This window comes from Selaginella moellendorffii, unplaced genomic scaffold (genome assembly GCF_000143415.4).
Source record: "Selaginella moellendorffii unplaced genomic scaffold, v1.0 SELMOscaffold_20, whole genome shotgun sequence".
NCBI lineage: Eukaryota > Viridiplantae > Streptophyta > Lycopodiopsida > Selaginellales > Selaginellaceae > Selaginella > Selaginella moellendorffii.
In genome coordinates, this window is record NW_003314281.1 from 2,284,330 (window position 1) to 2,285,785 (window position 1,456).

The window sequence follows — 1,456 nt, forward strand, 5'->3', positions numbered from 1 at the left end:
CTGGGGCACAATGCGTTACACGTCTACGGAGAATGCTACGAGTATTTTTATCCCTATCAGGCCTTTGAAAGAGGAGGAAGTGGAACATATAACGAAAATCTTCTTTTCAAGACTAGGAGATACTCTCGACATGGAGAAACCATTTGAGTTGAAGGACGGACTAAGGAAGCTGATAAAGTTAGCAGGAGGTAATCCTAGGATGCTTGATCACCTGTTGAGAGGGTTGATGCCCGAGCACCCTCATCTCGAAGCTTTGAAGTTCTACGAGAAGGTTTGTTCGGCTCTTTTTTGTCTTTTTTCTTGATGTGATGAGAAGTTTTTTTATGTTTGTTACAGGTGGATCAAGATCTCACCCAAGCCGATCTGTGCAAAACAATAACGAATGCGTGGAAACGTATTAAGGGCAGTTATTATCTTCACTACCTTCATGACAGCAACTATTTGTTAGTGCTACGAGCTCTTTATGTTGCGCTGCTGGGGACCCTTATCAATCGGGACGACCTAGTATGGCCAGGCATTTACAGTGATAAGTGGGGATTTTTAGAGTCTTGCGGTTTAGTTGGACTCTTACGCAACGAGGTACTTTTCTGGTATTTCAGAAGTTTATGTGAGTGCTTATGTGGGGTTAATTTACAGGAGGAGCCGCCTCCCCATAAGCAGGTAAAATTATCGAAACAGGAAGACACAAAGAATGGAATGCGCGCTTTTTCCATCATGTTCTCTCCACTCCTTATATACCATCTTGTCGAGAACCTACATGTGGCGGAGCTGCGACATTTATGGCCTCCTATACTGGATTCTAATCCCAAGGTTAAGGAGGTATCAGACCTCATGTGCATTGTCTTCATGATATACATGGGTAAGCTTTTTCATGATCGCGAGAAGGACACGGTGTTCGAGTTCACACTCAAAGACATTCTCCCCTCAAATTTCCGCGTTCCTGCACGTATGCAAGCTTTGAAGTTCCGGTTGCCAGCTGGTGCAAGGTTTGGACCTCCGAAACGTCAGCCTCATCAGATTCATGAAGCAGAGGCATTTCAAGCCTTTTTAAATGACAACAAGAAGCAATTCTATTGGGTTGGTATTGGCAACCATGGACCTGATAGCTTCATCCATCTAAAGCTAGTGGTTGTGGAGGATACGTTGGATGATTTTTTTATATTTCTTGAGAGTAAGCACAGGGAATGTTATGAAGGCCAACAAGCAAGATGGGAACAAGATTTTCTGAAGAAAACATGGAGGATAGAGCAATGGATAGAAGGTATTTAATTTTATTTGTGGGTGGTTAAATGTGTGTCTTTTCAGATGGGGAGTACGCTGTCATTTTTATGACAGACCAAGCATTGCATAACGTGATTCGGAAAGTAAAAAAGCAGGATAAGATGGTTGTTCCGAAGGTGGATACATGCTATTACGGGTATCCGCAGCAGAGTCCATTTGGTACGTTTTTTTATGC

The 1,456-nt window shown here is 42.9% G+C and overlaps 1 protein-coding gene across 1 annotated transcript in view; it reads left to right on the forward strand.

Moving 5' to 3' along the window:
* Positions 1 to 10: 10 nt before the first annotated feature.
* The window catches only part of LOC112347288, a 2,026-nt gene continuing 580 nt past the window's right edge, over positions 11 to 1,456 (forward strand). The window contains exons 1-4 of the mRNA XM_024677946.1: positions 11 to 271; positions 337 to 579; positions 637 to 1,261; positions 1,306 to 1,440. Coding sequence (XP_024533714.1) covers positions 11 to 271; positions 337 to 579; positions 637 to 1,261; positions 1,306 to 1,440 — 1,264 coding nt within the window. The remainder of the gene's footprint in view (positions 272 to 336; positions 580 to 636; positions 1,262 to 1,305; positions 1,441 to 1,456) is intronic.